Raw genomic sequence first — 18,174 nt, 5'->3', positions numbered from 1 at the left:
TGAGAATGGACCCCATAAGCTCATACTTTGAATACTTGTTTTCCAGTTAATAGAACTGTCTGGGAAAGATTAGGAGGTGTGGTCGTGTGGTTGTGTTATCTGTTTATGTATCAATACTTGAGCTCTCAGCTACTGCTTCAGGGCCATGTATGCCATGCTGCTTGCCATGATGCTCATGGACTCTAACCCTCTGAAACTGTAAGCCTTTGGACATGGTGTCTTTATCTTAGCAATAGAAAAGTCATGAAAACAGTACTTAATGCAAAAGAATAAAGCCTCCTGGCTTATTTTTACTACAGTAGCCACAGTATTTTTTAGTATACAACAAAAAGAATGAATTATGTTGGGGAGAAAGAGGTTGTTCAGCTCTGTTACTAAAACAAATCAGAGCCCAGCTATTTCAGTATCCTTCTCACCACAGAATCAGTCTCACTCTTCCCATATGAAGAATTTATGGTGCCCAATGTGCTGACTACAGAATAAAGAGACACATTCTGCTGATTTTGCAAAAATTGACAATTATGCACCAAACTAATAAAAATGAACTGTATTGTTATTCTATATTAGTTCAAGGAAAGAATAATCTACAGTTAATTAATATTGACATTTTTAGGAATGTAAAATTAAAAAAAAAAAAAGGCTTTGGAATGTAGAGAAGGCTGCAAAAGCACCCACATTTGGCTTTTAGTTGTGCAGAAAAGAGGAACTATATCCAATACAGGGCTAGGATTGACATCAAAGTTCTTGTAATGAACTGCTATCTGCAGGGAGAGGAGGCACACATCTCTAGAGACTATACAAAAGTGTTTGTTTTTTAAATCATCAGTCATCAATAATCTTTAACCATTAAGGAAAAAAAATCAAGTTAGAGCTGAAACAATTGCTCTGTCAGTAAAGTGCTTGTGCAAGCATGGGGAAATGAGTTTGATCCCCTAGAACCACATCTAGGAGACCAAGGGCCTGTAATCCTGAGGCTAGGAGGCAGAGACAGGACAAACCCCAGAGTTGGCTGGCTAGCCAGTCCAGCTGAATTTGCAAGCTTCAAGTTCAGTAAGAGGACTTGTCTCTAAAAGTAAAGTGGAGAGCAGCTGAGTCAGAAACCCATCACCAAATTCTAGACTGTACACACACAGGCATATGAGTGCACATGTGCATGCACATGTAGACACATACACACACACCCTCCTTAAAAGGGGTGGGTGAGCGGGGCGGTAGTGGTGCATGCCTGTAATCCCAGCACTTGGGAGGCAGAGGCAGGTGGATTTCTGAGTTCGAGGCCAGCCTGGTCTACACAGTGAGTTCCAGAGCAGCCAGGGCTATATAGAGAAACACTGTCTCGAAAAAACAAAAAAACAAAACAAAACAAACAAAAAAAAAGGGTGGGCGGTAAACACTCCATATTACTCTGTTTAAGAAATCCAAAGAAAAACAGAGAATAATCAAGAATGAAGAATAATCTTTTTCCCCTTTTGTGGCCATCATGGGACTGTGAGCCACCAAAATGTAGTTCAGTCCCTTTTTGACTTCTGACCAAAGCAAGAACTACAAACAGTATTTCAATGCATCTTCTTCTTCTAGGAGAGATCATGTCTTCCCTTCTTCCCCTCTTCCAAAGAGCTGAGACAGAAGTGTAATGTTCAATCTGTGTCCAATAGAAAGGATGATGAAATTCAGACTGTCTCAGGAAATTACAAAGGCCAGTGTATAGGAAGAATATGTCATCTACATGAGCAAAAACGGCAAGAAAAGGCTAATGGCATAACTGTCCATGTGAGCATCCACCCAGCAATGTGGTTATCACCAGGCTAAAGCTGGACAAGAAGGTCCTGAAGAGGAAAGCCAAGTCTTAATAATAAGCAGCGAAGAAGAAGAAGGGTAAACACAAGAAAACAACTAAGGAGATGCAGGAGTAGTAGAATCTCATTAAAGACTGCTTAAATTATTTTTATAAAGGGATAAAGAAGAAGAGTTGGATCCACACATACTGTTGGGAGGGATATCTTACTACTTGCAAATGCATCCGTGGGTCACAAAGAGGAGAAAGAACCGAGAGGCATGTACTCAGTGTATAAAATGACTGCACATGTTTGATCATTTACGTATACTCCAAAATAACACTGGGAATAGCAGGAATAGATTTTTAACTACTCAACACTATTTGAATACCTGTAAAAGACTGGCAAAATACTGTAAAAAAAAAAAAAAATTCAGCATTTACTCAATGAGATTGGTGGAAGGAAGATAATGGTATATCATTTGTGTTGAAAGAGTTGAAACTTGGACTTCAGATATCAATGTTGAACTATTATTGCATCAGATGCCTCAAAGAAGCTAGAGAAATCTCACCAAGAGGGAAGAGAGAAAGAGACAGAGAAACAAAGAAACTGGTGGGGGGGCGGGGGAGGAGAAAGAAAGGGAGGAGAGGTGGAGAGAAAACAGAAGTCTGTTTAGAAATATCTGAGCCATACATTCTTGGGCACATTATAAGAAAGTATGCTATGAAGTGTCTGCTCTGTGCTAGCTTATTAGTATTAGTTGAATTTGTGACAACAAAACTGTCTCCTGTCAGTGTTTAGTTTTCAGCCTGATGTCTAAAATCCCTACGTATGTTTCAAGGTAACTAATTAATTTCATGAAATTAGCCAGGCAGTGGTGGCGCACGCTTTTAATCCCAGCACTTGGGAGGCAGAGGCAGGTGGATTTCTGAGTTCAAGGCCAGCCTGGTCTACAGAGTAAGTTCCAGGACAGCCAGGGCTATACATAGAAACCCTGTCTCGGAAAAAAAAAAAATCATGAAATTAAACAAAAATCTGTTTTTCTATTTTTCTACAGAAATTATCCACATTCTCCATTAGCTTCCCATAAAACAAAACTCAAAAGACCCTTTAAAAAGCTGAGAAGCATTTTGTTTTTTGTTTTTGGGCAGGCTAGAATCATGTGAGTTTTGTCTTTTTTGAGGGTAAAGATCTGAAAAAGGCCAGGCAGTTAAGAGTTCAGAATTTTCAGGTGCAGAGAGTTTCATCATCCTTTAAAATTTAAAAATACAAAAAAAAAAAAAAAAAACAATTGAAGCTTACAGGCCTAAAAGCACCTAGCCTACACAGCCCTCTGAACTTGGAGTAAGATTGTTTATTGCTACTGAAACAGCATGGGACTTTGGGATTCCTGGATTTTTCCTATTACTTCACTTATTTATTTATTTAGGACTCTGAGAAAGTTACCGATCCCTTCTAAGCCTGAGTTTCTGTATCCATAAAAACAAGATGTCTCTCTTGCTTGAGAGAGAGACAGCAAGTGTGTGGATTGCTTACAGTGCCTGCCAGACACCCATAGGAGAGTCCTCCAACATGATATGCTTTATTTCAGGAATAAACTGTGGTTCTCTGAGATAGCCAATACACATATACATTACTGATTAAAGCCTAACTTCTTCCTCATACACATTTACCCTCAGATTTCTAAAGCAGTTTATCAATGCATTTCAATAACAATAGCATCTTCAGGAAACCCAATGTGCCAGAAGTAAAGCTATCATTAAACCAGAGACTTTTAACTCTAGCTTTACTTTTTGCAGTGGATATGTGGAGCTGAGTAATACTGAACCCTATATATAGTGTTTTTCCCTAGATATACATACTATATATAACAAGTAATCATCTGATTGCTTTAGCAGAGATATTGATCTATTCGTGTTCCTCACAAACTGAAGTCTTAAGTATATCCAAATGCCACTATTATTAACTTGATTATTTGTTTGCCCTAGAAAACAAATAGCATGACAGCATGAATTCCTTATGACTATTTTTATCACCGGCATACCCAGCAAAGAACTAGATATATGCAGTATGCAATCAGCACTTACTGAAAAATAAATTACTTTCTAAAATAACTATGAAATAGTATGAAAGAATAAGTACAATACATCACACTGTCCAAAAAGTTTTGTCATTTTTTTGTGTGTGTGAATTTACTTTGGATGTTTCTAAGAGAAAATGGATTACTTAAAATCATCTTTGCCTCAAATAATCAGGGAAAAAATTTAAATGTAACTGACATTAAGAACAAATGCTCTTCTTCCTTATCTCATTAGACCAAGAAATAAATTATGTATAAACTACATTATAAAACAGGAGGTTTTACAGACCAAGTCTAATTTAGTTCTTGGAAATCAATGGTGTGTACATTAATATAATGGTGTTATTGTCCTGTCTCTCAACCTTAGCAGAATAATATAGTGCAATCTTCCTTGCTTTCAAGTCACTGAGAATATCTAAAAATTCCTACAAATATATTTCATGATGTTTATAGTAATAAAAAAACAGGACAAAACAATTACAGTAAAAACGAATGCTCAAAAGATGTTCTATACCCATAAATACCTATGATTTCCCTACATGTTCCATCTTTAATAAACTCAAATACAATGCCAATCAAGTAACTGTTTCCTCTTTTGTAGCCAAGAATTGTTTAGTTACCAACCAAACTCAAACAAAAGGCAGACCCTGCTGTTTTCAACTACTACCCAACAAGCCAAGTGGAAATATTTCAAGATTTTTACTTTTAATTTGTGGCAGAATGACTTTTTAAAATTCAACACTATATAGATTCTGTTATAAGTAAATTTGCTCAATGGTAGTTCTCTCAAAAATATAAAGTTTAAAACAAGTAAAACAATCACCAGCCAAGTCAACCAGGGACCAGCTAAATGAGGCAGGTGATTAGGAACTACGAAATACAGGATAGGCCTTACACAGTTTTACCCCAGGGATGCTACTACAGGTTCTTTTGCTTGTTATGTGGAATGCATATGTGGAAATAAAAGTCAGAAGCCAGAAGTTGACTTCAAGTAAAATCTCACCTTTCAGCACTGGGAAATCAGTACAGTACAGGCCAAATAGTGCCTGGAAACTCAATTTGTTCTTTGCATGAGCAATCAGTGCTGACCACAGGACAACACCACCCTAAAAAGGGGGAAGTTGTTGCTGAAAGACCTTTTTACAGGAGTCACCTAAGACCATTGAAAAACACAGATATTTACATTACAATTCATAACAGTAGCAAAATTACACTTATGAATTAGCAATGAAAATGATTTTATGTTTGGGGTTACCAGAACATGAGAAACTGTATTAAAAGTCACAGCCTTAGGAAAGTTGAGAACCGCTGCTCTTAAAGCAGATATATTAATAAGAATCTCAACACTTGGGAGGCAGAGGCAGGCAGATTTCTGAGTTCGAGGCCAGCCTGGTCTACACAGTGAGTTCCAGAACAGCCAGGGCTATACAGAGAAACCCTATCTCAAGAGAGAGAAAAAAAAAAAAAGGAATCTCAAATATGTGACTCCTAAACCCAAGATATCCCTGCCCTGCCACCCCACAATTATAACTCAAACTTCACAGTGAAGAGAGACTCTCCATGTATGAGAGATCAGTGATAAAGACTAATTTGGAAGTTTTATAAATATTTCTACTTTATGCACAATTTTGAAGTACACATTTTAAGGTGAAAAAAGATTAAAACAATGAGGGGACTGAATAAAGAAACTCCTAACCTCAATACAAGAGGGAACACAGTTTTAGCATATTACAATTCATTTTTAAAATCCAGTGTTTTATAAAAGACTGCTTTAGTTGGTAAATTTAAACATCTATCATGAGTCCTTAGGAAGCTTGACTATTTCTAGGTCAAAGCCTAGGACCTGGTTAGTTGCAAAAGCCTACTTCATTTTAGCAATATGAAAAGGGAAAACAGGAACTTAGAGGTGACAACAGTGTTCCCCAACAAGACAATTACATAATGATTAAAGCAGCAAAGAGCCCAAAGGCTTAGTATAATTTTCTTTTACTATTTTAGCTCCTACTAAGAAGATTAGATGTTCAAATGGATAAACACATCTGGAGGACTAAAAACGAAATGTTGAAGTAACACCCAAAGGTTTATTTAGCCTTACAAAAAACTTATTTAAAAGATCCTCTTGAAGTTTCTAGTTTAAGTCAGGAAGTTTTATAGCTACAGTTCACTGGGAGTTCTAGGTTAATTTGAAAAGATATCTAATTTACTTTTGTAATACTTTGAAAAAAAATCACTTAAGAACCAGAAAAAGGTGGAGCTGGATGGAAGTACTGTGGTGAAGCTCAGTATCAGATGGCTTTCCTAGCATGCTACAGGTTCCATTCCCAGCACCATGGGTAGTAATGTTAACAATTATCAGGATCAAAACTCTGTGTGCCCAAAGACGACAACCTCTTCCATTTCCTAGTCTGTTCTGCTTTAGGAACCATTTATATTTATATTTATTTATTTGCATTAATAATAATCAAGATAATTAAATGGAAGTCGGGCAGTGGTGGCGCATGCCTGTAATCCCAGCACTGGGGAGGCAGAGGCAGGTGGATTTCTGAGTTCCAGGACAGCCGGGGCTACACAGAGAAACCTTGTCTCAAAAAACCCAAAAGAAAAAAAAAAAAAAAGATAATTAAATGGAGTCATCCTAATGTACTTAAGGGACTTCTTTCTGGATTTGGGGTTAAAGACTTGGGCTGTGTAAAATGTTACTTTTAATTCTAAAAGCCAAAGAAACTTTGTTGTGTAGTTTTCTTCATCCAATCAGAATGATTTATAAGTTTTTTTGCAAACAGGAAAGCAAAAATTTAAACCATTAAGCATTTATTGGTAGATAATTCCCAGTCCAAAAATAAAAGAGTGAAGTTGAAATAAATTCCTTTAGTTACAAAAAATTAAAAAGGCAGCCCCACTTTCCCAAGCTGCACTTCAGTTCGTGTGGCTTAAGCAGGTTGTTTAACTGCCAGGTGCTTTGTTTATTGCTTCATCAGCAATAAAGCAGGAGTGATACTAGCTACTTTCTCTTTGTGAGAATGGTGATATGTCAGGGACGTGCTATAAAATCCTCTGAAGTCAGGCCCACACTATCACCAGTGTAGCACACTTCTGGATAAGTGCTGCGCAATCAAGACATGCTAGCACTTCCTCAGCCAGTGTTCCCATCCCCACTTTTCTAGTTCTGTTTACCAACCCAAAAGCAGCTTTCTAGTAATTTCAACCTTCCATAAACTCCACCTGAGTCTAAATGTTATGAAGTAGATAATAAATTCTCACTCAACTCTGAACTTTATGAAGGTGGAACTTTATATCTGATCAGTATTGATTCCTGAGCACTGAGAATAGTAACAAGGATATAATAATGTCCAAAAACTCTACATATTGAGTGATGCACTCTGCAGTGGTTTCTGATTGATCAAGAGTTGTGATTATTAAAATTTGTAACTTTTGCTTACGACTTTCTTAGCAACACTGCTATAAATACATCACTGCTTAAAAACTACAACTCATAATGTAGTCATGTAAAAGTAGGTTTCATAAACTATCTACTTTACAGAACTAGAAATCCTGCAGAGTAAATGACCAATTCACCATCCCCTATAAATCCATTGAAATATGTACTCCACACAATAGTTCTCTTGCCCAAAAGTTTAGACTGTTGTTTATACTATTAGCCTAACAAAACATAGTGAAGTCCAAACTCCTCAAATCAAAAATCATGCCAAATATGCACTACTTCTGCATTATGTGCCTTAGACTGTGGGAGAAAATAACGTCCAGGGATATTCAATCTCCACAAAAGAGCAGTAGTAACGTAAGGCAATAAGAGACTGATAATTTCAGATTAAACAACAAAATCTAAAATTTTTCTATTTAGTGAACCCAAAGTTAAAGAAGGATAGAAAGAGAAGTTAAAGATTTGGTCATTTTAAAAGAAACATGAGCCTTTCTACTCCAACAAGCCTTCCAAGTCCCACATATGACACCATTAATCCTCCAAATACTCATTTCCCCTTCCACTTCCAATTTAGCAAAAGAAAACTCATGCATTAATTAATCAAGTGCAATGCCATAAAGCTAGGTCACCAGATACTACAGAGGAACTTTTAAAAACTCCAAATCACTGTCTTTAAGATATTACTCCCCAAGGTGACTTGGGAGCATTGGGTTAAGGAACAGCCACAGGGAGTAGACACCTGAAAAGTCTGGGTCTGTCTGTGGTGCTGAACCTACTTCCCAAGGGCAGAAGACAGTTACCCCAAATTAACAAAGACCACCTGGCACGGGACTCAAGTCCTCCAAGTCACGCCCCTCTACAACAATCCCTGCCTCTGCCCGGAGAGCTGCCAAGGCCCGTGCCACACAGAACGCACCCGGGCTGTGAGCACGCCCTTCAGGTCTGCAGTGTGTCCAGAACAACTTCTCCACGTGGTGGAGATGCTGCAAAGGCAGAGACACAGCCGCTGCCCCTAGGCTGCAGCAACCACACACAAGTGCGTCTCAACAGGCCCAAGAGAGGCACTCACTGACTGGACAGGGACAAGGGGTCAGGCTTCCAGCTCCCTGTGCTGCCTTGGCAGCATGGGAAGAGCCCACTACCCGCTTTTCTTTACTTGGGAGCCTCCAGTCCAGGTGGAAGCAAACTTCAGGCCAGGGTCGTGCTGGGAATCCGCCTTGGCCCTTCCCAGGCTACCGCCCCCCGGGTAGCCTCCCTCCACTCCTCTGACCCCCTCTCTCACCTGATCTTGTAACTGGGCAGGGTGTGCTTGCGTTTGATGATCTTCTTGAGCTGGTTGACGATGATGGAGGTGAGCTGGGGCATGGGCCGCCCCTCGAACTGGGAGCGTACCTCGAAGTCAATCAGCGGGTCCTCCACGAAGGAGAAGAACCAGTGGGTGAAGGGCACGCGGGTGAGGACGAAGCGCAGCCTCCCCACGACGCGCGACAGCTTCACGAACAGGTAAGCGGACTTGCCGAATACCAGGTCCACGTCGATGGCCAGGTGGAAGCCGCCGTTGTACTCCACCTCCGCCTCAAAGGCCAGCTCCTCCGGGCAGGTGGCGGGCAGCGCATCCCCGTCGGGGTCGTCGGGTTCGCCGGTGCCTGAGGCCACCACCGGCCGCACCAGCCGGATGGTCTTGATGAAGGGCACCGTGTCGCCCAGAAACACGTCGCGCAGACTCAGCCCCTCCAGCAGGCGGCCGGCCGTCTTGGTCTGCAGCAGCTCTTCGAACTCCACCTTGATCTTCTTGGTGACCCAGCGGCGGGCGAGCGCGGTGTCCCGCAGCTCCCGGAACAGGAACAGGATGGTGGCGTTAAGGAAGTAGCAGGTCTCCAGCGTCGGTGGGGCCGGGCTGTCGGGGGTCGAGGTCGGGCTAGCGCCGGCCTCGGAAGATCCAGCAGCGGACTCCTCGCCGCCGCCGCCATAGAGGTACTCCCTGAGGGGCAGGCCAGGCACCGGCTTAAGGTAGCGGAAGCCGTCGCCCGCGCGGGCCGCTTCGTCCGCCCGCGGCTCGGGCTGTCTGCGGTAGAGCAGCAGGAACTGTGTGAGCAGCGTGAGGAATGAGCCCAGCACGGCCGACGCCAGGATCATGAGCAGCAGCCCCATCCCGCCGCCCCCGCCGCCCCCGCCGCCCCTCGGCCTGCTCCCGCGCTCTCCGCGCCGCCCTCCTCCTCACGCCGTCGCCCCCGCCGCCTCCATCTTGAGGACATCGGTCGTGGATGAGCTGCAGCCTGGGCCCGAACCGAGCGTCCGCAGTCGGACGCTGCCTTGCGGCGCTTTAGCCCGCCGCGGCCCCGCGCCTCCTCAGACGCTCCCCCGGGGGCGGCCGGAGCGGCCGACCGGCGGCGGGCGAGGGCGGGAACGGCGCCTCCCCGCAGAGCCTGCGCTCATTGGGCGAGCTGCGCGTGACGTCGGAGCGTGCGCGCCCCCGGCGCCGGGCGCGCTTGAACGCGGGTCCTTCCCCGCCTCTCGGCGCGCCTCCAGCGCAGCTCCCCCCCCCCCCCCTCCAGCATTCCGCCGCCGGCTGGGCGGCGATCAGTGCATCAGTGGTCTCAGGAACGCGGGAAGTAATGGAGGGAGACTTGGAGAAGTCCGGCTGACGGGGCCCTGCGCGGCCGTCCGTTATTCTGCGCCCATCCCCCGCGTTGGCCGTGGGTCCTGCCCGATATCTCTGCGGCGACCGCCCAGCATCCCGCAGTGGGTTGCAGCCTCCCCTGCAGGGCAGCGACGCAGAGAGCCCGAGCGCAGGCGTTTGGACACTGCCCAAGCCGGCCAGAGGGCGGACTGCATCAAGGACTGCCATCTCTGGCCCACACCGACCAGCAGACCTGCATCCGCAGAGAATGAGCCCCGAGAAGGGACCAAGCGGAAACGCGAGAAAGGGGACTAACTTTCCTACCTTGGGGAATTTCATTTTAAATGAGAAAAGTTTATTTGAGGACCGGGAGGAGTGGGCAGCTGAAGTGAATTTGCTAGGGTATTGGAAGGTGCCTTAGCGACTACATTCAGATTGTCTGTTCATGCCCCCCTCCTCTCTCCTTTCCTCTCTGAGGGCATTATCACGGAGTCCATCACTCAAGCCTTGTAGTGCCCACCCATTTCACAGAATACTAGTGGCATAGTAAAGAAATTGCTTAGGGTCACATTGTAGGACCCTGAGTTCTTGGTTTGTACTTGGCATAATAACATAGAGAATGCTGGAGTTGGTTTAGAAAGAAAAAAGAAAAAGAAAGGAAAGAGAGAGAGGAAGGGAGGGAGGGAGAGAGAGAAAAAGAGAGAAAGAAAGACGACAAAAAAATCCTGATGGGGATCAGACCCCAGGTGCTCCATAAAGGAGAGTTGGAGATGCAGAGACTGGAAAGCACAAGAATTTTGCACAGGGTACTAATAGAGCAAGAAGCCTTTGCGTTCCCTGGCAACAGTGTTTCCTCTGGTGCTTTCTGACTACTCAGTTGTTACATCATAGCTTATATCCGTCCTCGTGGACACAACCTTTCTAGTCCTAGAGAGGTCAGGCAGCCCACTACTAAAACTCTTGTGGATTCAGGCTGGCTCTTGAGACATCAGTGCAGGGATCCTTTCTGGTCTTGACTGGGTGATTGGAGCCTTAAACCTGACCCAGCTGAGCCAGGTATAGAACTTTGGAATCAAATTGATCTTATCTTTCTTAGTCATGGCCTAAGGTCTGAGACCAGAATGGCATTTGAAACAGGAAGACATCTGTGAGAACAGATGTTTGCTAAGCAACCTAACTGACATTTCTAGAAGTTTTCAGATAACATCTGTGTTCATGGTCACCTTCTGCTTCTGCTTCTGCTTCTGCTTCTGCTTCTGCTTCTGCTTCTGCTTCTGCTTCTGGGTTGCTTTTATATATATATATATACATATATATATATATATATATATATATATATATTGGTTAAACCCAAGTGAGAGCTGTAAACCCTTTCTCAGTTTTCACCAGAAATGCTACACCACTGTCCCAAACATTGCACAAGAGAATGGGGTGGGGAGTTCTTCACTAAAGTATTAAATTTTGCAACAGGGAGTCGGGAGATAATGGCTCTATAAATAGTGTGGTTGCCATTCAAATGTGGAGCTGAGGTTGGATTCCCAGCATCCACTCACAAAGCTGAGTATATCACCATAATCTCATAATCGCAACACTTGGGAAGCAGACACAGGAGGTTTCTGGGACTTATTGAGCTCCAGGTTCAGCAAGAGACATTGAATCAAGAACTAAAGTGTGTGATTGAGAAAGACACCCGATGTCAACATCAGGCCCCCTACAAACACACACGTGTATGTGATCACACTGCGTACACACATGCGCAGCATCAAAGCTAAGAAAACCTCTGTTGATCTATCATGGTTCTTAAATCATCCCACACCTAGTACCCTCCTCTTACTAGCAAAGGTGGTGAGTTCCACAGGATGAGCCTTCAACTCCACTCCATCTCCACATCTTCCTAGGACCTCTTGGAACCCCAAATCGTCTCAAGACTATTAGTCACTCAATTCTCTAGTAACTGTTGCCCTCAAAGGGCACAGTCCAATCTGCAAAGGAGTTCAGCAAACTGTGAGGGAAGAGGAAGGGGAAAAAAACAAAAAACAAGGCTAACATGCAAAACACTAGTAAGAACAATACAGATGTGATAGTTTGATTGTAAAATGACTACCACGGGCTTATGTTTGGAACACTGATCCCCAGGTTTATAAACTATTATTTCGAAGGCTTGGAGTTTTTTAGGAGATCAGCCTGGCTTGTAGAAGTAGATCATTGGGGCAGGACCCTGATTTCTGTCCAGTGTCTGTGCTTCCTGCCAATGGCCAGGCGGTGGTGGCACACACCTTTACTTCCAGTGCTTCGGAGGCAGAGGCAGGCAGACTTCTGAGTTCAAGGCCAGCCTGGTCTACAAACTGAGTTCCAGGACATCCAGGGCTACACAGAGAAACCCTGTCTTGAAAAAACAAAAACAAAAAACACCAACAACAAAAAGTTTAAGCCAGGCAGTGGTGGCGCACGCCTTTAATCCCAGCACTTGGGAGGCAGAGGCAGGCGGATTTCTGAGTTTGAGGCCAGCCTAGTCTACAGAGGGAGTTCCAGGACAGCCAGGGCCACACAAAGAAACCCTGTCTCGAAAAAACAAAACTGTGCTTCCTGCCAGCCACCATAAGAATAAGCCACATTCACCTCTGCTCTTAAAGACTGAGCCACTCTGCATTCTCAGCCATGCCTTCTCCACCATGACAGGTGGGGACCCTCTGAAACAGTAACAAAAATAATCTTTACTCCTCTGTCAGATGTTTTGATATAGGGCCATAATAGTAACTAACTCATTGAAGCACTGACATCATGTCAGGCATAATATTAAATGCTTTTATCATTTTAAAATATATATAAAGTTTATAAATCAAAATGTTTTTGTAGTCAAATGTATTTGATATTTAGCTAGTAGTGCTCACAATAACGTGGTCATATTATGCCCTTTTTATAAAACAGTGCTGAATTAAGAGAAGCTTGGTGCTTTTTAATATTCTTAAAAGAGGATAAATCCAGCAATCTGCATCTTAATGGTAATTCTGGTTCATAGGCGCTCAGTGGTCCTCAGACTTCTGAGAATCTGATTCTGAATAGGCAGGAAGGAGATGCACTGTTGACTAGCTGATGTGTTTCCTATGACATCACTGAAATTAAGCTGTCCTGTGGTGACACAGAATGAGTGGGAGTAGCCAAGCAATTTCTGCTTTGACTTAAGGCCTACTCCATGAGAAGGAACCTATACTTGGCCCTGCTTGGGTAACCAAAAATCATAGACTAGATAGCCCAGAGACCTAGGGTAAAAAACAGACACTACTGGCCTTAAAAATAAAAAAGTATCGCAGGGCAGTGGTGGCACACACCTTTAATCCCAGCACTTGGGAAGCAGAGGAAGGCAGATTTCTGAGTTCAAGACCAACCTGGTCTATAGAGTGAGTTCCAGGACAGCCAGGCAGGGCTCCACAGAGAAATCCTGTCTCCAAAAACCAAAAGTATTAACAAATGACTCTTAATGATATTCCTCTATACTCACAGATCAGTGTCTTATTCAGTCACCATCAGAAAAGCTTCCTCCAGCAGCATATGGGAACAAAGGCAGAAACCCACAACCAGACATTAGAGAGTCTAAGTGGGAAGTCTTACCCTCAGAGTTCAGGGAAACCCACTGAGGAGGAGGCAAAGAGAGTGTACAAGCTCAAAAGAATGGAGAATACAAGGAGAACAACGCCCTGCTTGTGAACTAAGCAAGGCCCATAAGAGCTTACACAGACTGAAGCAGCAGGCCCAGGCCCTGGGTCTGAGCTAGGTCCTCCACATATATACTACAGCTTTTAGCTCAGTATTTTGACATGACTTCTTAGTGTGAAAGGGACTGGGTCTCTGGTGCTTGTGCCTGTTCTTTTCCTTCTGTTGCCTTGTCTGACTTCGATATGACTGTTTTTGCTTTATCTTATATTTTATTTAGTCACATTGGGTTATCTTTGAAGCCTGTTCTTTTCTAATGAAAGACAGAAAGGGGGTGTATCCAGAGGCCAGGGGAGGTGGGGAAGAACTGGGGGGAGTAGAGGAGGGAAACTATAATCAGAACATATTGTATGAGAAAAGAATTCTTTCTTTCTTTCTTTCTTTCTTTCTTTCTTTCTTTCTTTCTTTCTTTCTTTCTTTCTTTTTTTGTTTTTTGTTTGTTTGTTTGTTTTGTTTTGTTTTTTTCGAGACAAGGTTTCTCTGTGTAGCCCTGGATGTCCTGGAACTCACTCTTGTAGACCAGGCTGGCCTCAAACTCAGAAATCCGCCTGCCTCAACCTCCAAGTGCTAGGATGATTAAAGGCATGTGCCACCACCGCCCGGCGAAAAGAATCTATTTTCAATAAAAGAAAAAAAGGAAGGAGAAAAAGAAATTAAGGTGCTCCAACAGCTTTCCTGAGAAATGTCCATCTCAAAGGTAAAGACATTTAGACAGGTTTTCTATTAAGACCAACCAAATAGAGGTGGGCCTTCTAATACATTAATGCAATACAATACAATACAATACAATACAATACAATACAATACATACAATAATATATTCTGAATCCTTTATATTGAACTCAAATAGGAGAAACTCAAAGCCTATGAAATGTGGTGGGGTAGGGGTCAGGTAGGGCAGATCACATAAAAGCCAATTTGATGAAAAATGTGTAAAATGAAATCTTGTCCACTAGATTGACTAAGAAACACCTAGGGAGGCCTATGTCTGGGAGTGTCTTTGAGGGCATTTGCAGAAATGATTTAGGGCCTGAGGACTCTGGCCTAAGGAGTGGAGGTTTTATGGGTTCATAATATGATGCCATTATTGGAAGGTGGTGAAAAGCAGGGAGGACCTGGCTGGTAGAAGCAGGTTGGTAGGGGATCATCCTTGGGGATAGGCCCCGGCCTCTTTTTACATTCTTCTTCCCAATTTCTGTTGGTTGGGAGGGATATGAGCTTACCTCTGCTTTGCCACTCTCTCCCTGAGATGATTGACACCTCTGAAACCATAAGCTAAAATTAATCTTCTTAGGTTGCTTATATCTGGTCTTTGTCACAAACTTAGGAAAATAATACAGAAGCAAAACTGAGGGCAAAGCAGAAAGAAGTTTAGAATATTTGCTAAGAAATGATGAATTGAATCGTTTTGTGAACTGGGAAGATAAAATCCAACATACACCTGAAACAAATGAGCAGAACAGAGTCCCTGCCCTCGGGGATGCCAGACCCAGGCAGACAGTCACACAGGTAACTAAGAAGACATAAGAAGGCCACTGCTCTAGCAGAGGCATACTGGAGATTCTGCAGTAGCAGTCTTCTAGTTCAGGGGCAGAGAGAAGAAACTGTAGCTAATGTCATTGCCATGTGTTTTCTGGTAATGGCAGTGGAATATCTCCCCTGATCTCAGCTGCAAGATATTCCTTTCAGCCTTGCATAGAACCCTGGGTTGAGAAGATTGTTTCTGCCTCATTTCTTCTCCCCTTGTCCTTACGTGTTATCTTGTCACTGTCTGTTCCTAGTTTCTGTGCCTCCCTGCACTCAGGCAAAGAGCTTAGAAAGCATCAACCCTGGACCCAAATCTACATCTGTGGCCCTCTAGCTCAAGCTTAGATGTTAGGAGGGAATCTTTGATCGGCCACACTAAATTAATCATCTGTGCCCCTGGGCTTGCCAATGCAGAGTGGAACAACTTCTCTCATGAGGGATTAAGAAAATGATGTTTTGCCGGGGTGTGATGGCTCAACCTTTAATCCAACACTCAGGAGGCGGAGTCAGGAAGACCTCTGTGAGTTCAAGGCTAACCTGTTCTACAAATCGAATTCCAGGACATCCAGGCTCTGTTACACAAATTCTGTCTTAACCCAACCCCCAACAAAAAAAGAAAATGATGAGCCATTGTCGTTTGATGGAAAATGAGAAATGGATTCTCTCTGGGGAATATGGGGGTTTCGGGTCAATAGAATTTCTTTTGATACTTGGAGGAGTTTTCTTATCAGAAAGAAGCAAAAACTTGCACATTGAAAATGCCATGTAATTTAGGGAAATTGGGGCAGGATGACTGGAAGAGGGTGAAATGAGTAAGATGAGGCTGGCCAGATTGAAAGAAGACCAAGGCCAGGTAGGAAAGTGATGTAAACTGAGTTAGAGAGCCATGGAACATCAGTAAGAGGACCAGTTCTATTTTGCCAACTTGTGGTGATGAAATGGGTTTAGGCAAGAGCATAACACATTTCCTTCCATCCCCCAACAGCAAAATGTCCATACCAGAGCAGTCCAACCAACCGTCATCCCAAGCTCCATTCTGTTTCCGTACACTAATGGTCCTTACACACATTACAGCTACCACGTCTCCTCCCACACTTTTCTCCATTATCCTAGTCAGCATCTCTTCTCATTTCCCGCAAAGTGTCCTCAAATCTTGACCAGCCTCTCACTTACCTTTCACTCTGTCTTTTTTCCTACCATGTTCAAGGGTAGACATAGCCATTCATTTCAGGGAAAAAAAAGAGGCTAACCTCACCCATGTTTCTTCTGTAAGAAGGAACCAAACTGAAGCCACTGTGAATAAAACGTCTATTTTAAATAGTGGTCAAATAAAGTTTAAGTTCCCAAGACTTCCCTGGGTAACCAATATCCTAGTTGGCAAGTTGAGACATGGATGCTAGTCAAGTTAACCTGCCAGAGTTGAATAACCTAACCAAAGGGTATAGGATACATGTTACCACAAAGACATGTTCAGAAGGAAGTCCCCCACCCCTAAATCCTGATTAGTGGGATAACTTGGCACAGATGTTTGTGGTTTAGAAGCTTAAAAGCTTTTAACATTTGGACTCGAGGTGGCAGTTCTGCTCCCAAGTCTGTTCTGTGGCCCTGATAGATCTTTTTATCATCTACTTAAATACTAAGATGAATGTTTAAAAACACAGTCCACTCCCCAGTCTGTGCTGTTGTTCAGTTTTTGCTGCCTGGTTCAAATAAAGATCTTGCTTTGCTGGACTCTTGTGACTGCTTGGGTTGTTTTGGATGTTCAGATCCTAACACTTCCCTGTCAACAAACTCACAGATAGAAACCTCTCTTCTGTGACAACAGTCACACTAAAGATATAGATGCAGGACAGATGCTCAGTTGGTAACATCCTGCCTTGCCAGCATGAGGACTTAAGTTCATCTCCCAGAACACAGGTTTAAAAAAGCAGTTGATCATGGTGGGTACATGATTGTGATCCCAGCCATGAGGAGACAGACACCAGATCCATGGGGCTCACTAGCCAGTTAGCCCAGCCTACTAGGCCAGCTTCAGGACAGTAAAAGATCTTGTCTCAAAAACTACAAGGTATAGGGGTATAGGGCCAGTGAGAAGGCTCATACGTAGAAGGAGAGAACCAATTGGTGTTTTGTTTTGTTTTGTTAGGGTTTTTTTTGTTTTTATTTTTTATTTTTAATTTTTCAAGGACAGTTTCTCTGTGTAGCCCTGGCTGTCCTGGAACTCACTTCATAGACCCGGCTGGCCTCAAATTCCTGCCTGCCACTGCCTCCTGAGTACTGGGATTAGAATCATGAGCCACTACCAACCCACGTGACCGAAGTGAGAGAACTGACTCCCAGGTCTGACAAGCTGTCCTCTGACTTCTACACTCCTGCTGTGGCACCTACACCCCCTACCACTAACACACACACACACACACACACACACACACACACACACACACACACACACAGAGTTTTGGAAATCTTGAGAGTTCCTGAAAAATGAAACCTGGGGTGTCTTCTGGCCTCTATACGTATGTACCCATATGTGCACCTGCATGCAGATGAACATGCCCATGTACCACAACCCCGATTCAGCGCACAAAACAAACAGTAAAGCAAAACTATGCTCCTGCTGTGGCTCCTGCCTCTGCAGGTCCATCTCCTCACCTTCAGCACATACACCACTTCCTCCATGCTTACAAAACACAAGAAAACCCTAAAGACTACCCACCTTCAACTCTCCAGCTTCCTTCTTGGCCTCTCTTACCTACAGTCAAGTCTTATAAAAGGACCAGAAAGTTCACTCCGATTACAGCTCCCCTTACTCTCTTCATCCACTATGGTTCCCCTTCCATCTGAACAGTAACCCTCATGTGCTAGCCAGTTTTTACACAATCCACAATCACCAGGCTGAAGAGAGTCTCCATGACCAATTATCTAGAATGGGTTGCCCTGTGGGTATGTTGTGGAAGGTGTGTGTGTGTGTGTGTCTCAGGTATTTCTTAATTATTGATGTAAGAAGTCTCAGCCCACT

At 43.4% G+C, this 18,174-nt stretch overlaps 1 protein-coding gene and 1 pseudogene across 1 annotated transcript in view; one reads left to right on the top strand and one right to left on the bottom strand.

Moving 5' to 3' along the window:
- The window catches only part of Pdzd8 (PDZ domain containing 8), a 61,667-nt gene extending 51,951 nt beyond the window's left edge, over nucleotides 1-9,716 (bottom strand). The window contains exon 1 of the mRNA XM_052182527.1: nucleotides 8,580-9,716. Coding sequence (XP_052038487.1) covers nucleotides 8,580-9,448 — 869 coding nt within the window. The 5' untranslated portion in view covers nucleotides 9,449-9,716. The remainder of the gene's footprint in view (nucleotides 1-8,579) is intronic.
- LOC127685393 (60S ribosomal protein L26-like) lies at nucleotides 1,502-1,913 on the top strand (annotated as a pseudogene).
- Nucleotides 9,717-18,174: the final 8,458 nt, after the last annotated feature.

Source organism: Apodemus sylvaticus, chromosome 1 (assembly GCF_947179515.1).
Source record: "Apodemus sylvaticus chromosome 1, mApoSyl1.1, whole genome shotgun sequence".
NCBI lineage: Eukaryota > Metazoa > Chordata > Mammalia > Rodentia > Muridae > Apodemus > Apodemus sylvaticus.
Note: the sequence above shows the minus strand (reverse complement) of the source record. Positions and strands in the feature narration are given on the sequence as shown.